Raw genomic sequence first — 1,402 nt, 5'->3', positions numbered from 1 at the left:
ATCATCATCATCATCATCATCATCATCATCATCATCATCATCATCATCATCATTAGCGTTGTGTTGTCGTCATCTTTGTCGTCATTGATGAAATTTTCGACTAGAAGAACACCACCGCCAGCTTCTCCAAAACAACAGCATCAACAACAACAACAAACTTTATTTACCCTATCACAATAATAATGTCTCACTAACAAGGCAATCTCCAACATCCCGATTGGATGCGGGAACAAGTTTACTTTACTTTGTTTACATTGCTCCTACGTTCATAGCCCTATGACAACAACAATAATTTGTTTTCTCAGCAATAGCAATACCAAAAAAATCATCATCATCATCATCATCATCATCATCATCATCATCATCATCATCATCATCATCATCATCATCATCATCAACAACAACAACAACAACAGCAGCAGCAGCAGCTGTTTTAAAGGCCCATTTGACTCGATGCAATCAGAGATGGACGTTTGGTTCTCACGTTCCGTCTCTAAAATTAATCCTGAAGTGGGGGAAAGGCACAATACCCACACAAATAGCACCACCAAGTCTATGGTCAACGTACCCCGCAGAGCTTGGCAGCCACTTCTTTGATTTTCTCCATCTTGGCCTCGGAGATACCTTTGATGTTACACAGCTTCTTTCTCGTCGTCATCTGAATGCCCTGGACGGATGGGTGTATGGATGGATGCTTGCAAAGTTATGATTCTGATTTTGTATTAATATTATAAGCGATCATGGGTACAGAATACTGTCCACTTAACGCATACAGTCAAAAGTTATCGTCAATTTTTTTTAAAGGCTTGGAGCCTCAAATTTAATTTACCCTGGGACCGCTGAAGGTAGAGTCTGGGTGAACCTGGACCATATCAATTATTCCATTTTTAAAACTTTCAAGTATTTTTTAGAAGTGCGACTGGTTTAAACTTCTCAATCTTTAATAATAGCAGTTCACAGCATGAACGGTTCTTCAGAACATAGGCTTCTCTTGCCTGTTCCTTGCTGTCTGGGGCATGGCAGCGCTTCGTCTTACATGTTTTGAGAGACGCATATAATGTGATGCGTTGCATTTATTGTAAATTGTATTATTCTCTCTATATTGAACTTTAAACATTGAAATTAATACGACATGCATACAATATTTAAATTGTATGTCAATATATCTACATTGCCATTCCTGTATATTAACAGAAAAATTTCCCGCAGGTAGCCTACAACAAAAAATATTATCTTGTCTTATCTTATCTTATCTTATCTCATACACAGTTGTCTTGCGGGAGAAGCAAGTGAGACCCTCAGAATGGCTTGAAGATGCTCATCAACAAGTTTGGAGCTGTGGGCTACTTTGACTCGTTGAAGTTGATGGTGAAGAAAAGCTTATCATACATAGGTTAGGGTA

The 1,402-nt window shown here is 38.5% G+C and overlaps 1 protein-coding gene across 1 annotated transcript in view; it reads right to left on the bottom strand.

Moving 5' to 3' along the window:
• Positions 1 to 871, bottom strand: part of LOC101845993 (meiotic recombination protein DMC1/LIM15 homolog) — a 13,318-nt gene extending 12,447 nt beyond the window's left edge. The window contains exons 1-2 of the mRNA XM_005094443.1: positions 830 to 871; positions 569 to 694 (exon numbers count right to left, since the gene is read on the bottom strand). Of these exons, the coding sequence (XP_005094500.1) occupies positions 569 to 694; positions 830 to 871 (168 nt within the window). The remainder of the gene's footprint in view (positions 1 to 568; positions 695 to 829) is intronic.
• Positions 872 to 1,402: the final 531 nt, after the last annotated feature.

Source organism: Aplysia californica, unplaced genomic scaffold (genome assembly GCF_000002075.1).
Source record: "Aplysia californica isolate F4 #8 unplaced genomic scaffold, AplCal3.0 scaffold00081, whole genome shotgun sequence".
Classification (NCBI taxonomy): domain Eukaryota; kingdom Metazoa; phylum Mollusca; class Gastropoda; order Aplysiida; family Aplysiidae; genus Aplysia; species Aplysia californica.
Note: the sequence above shows the minus strand (reverse complement) of the source record. Positions and strands in the feature narration are given on the sequence as shown.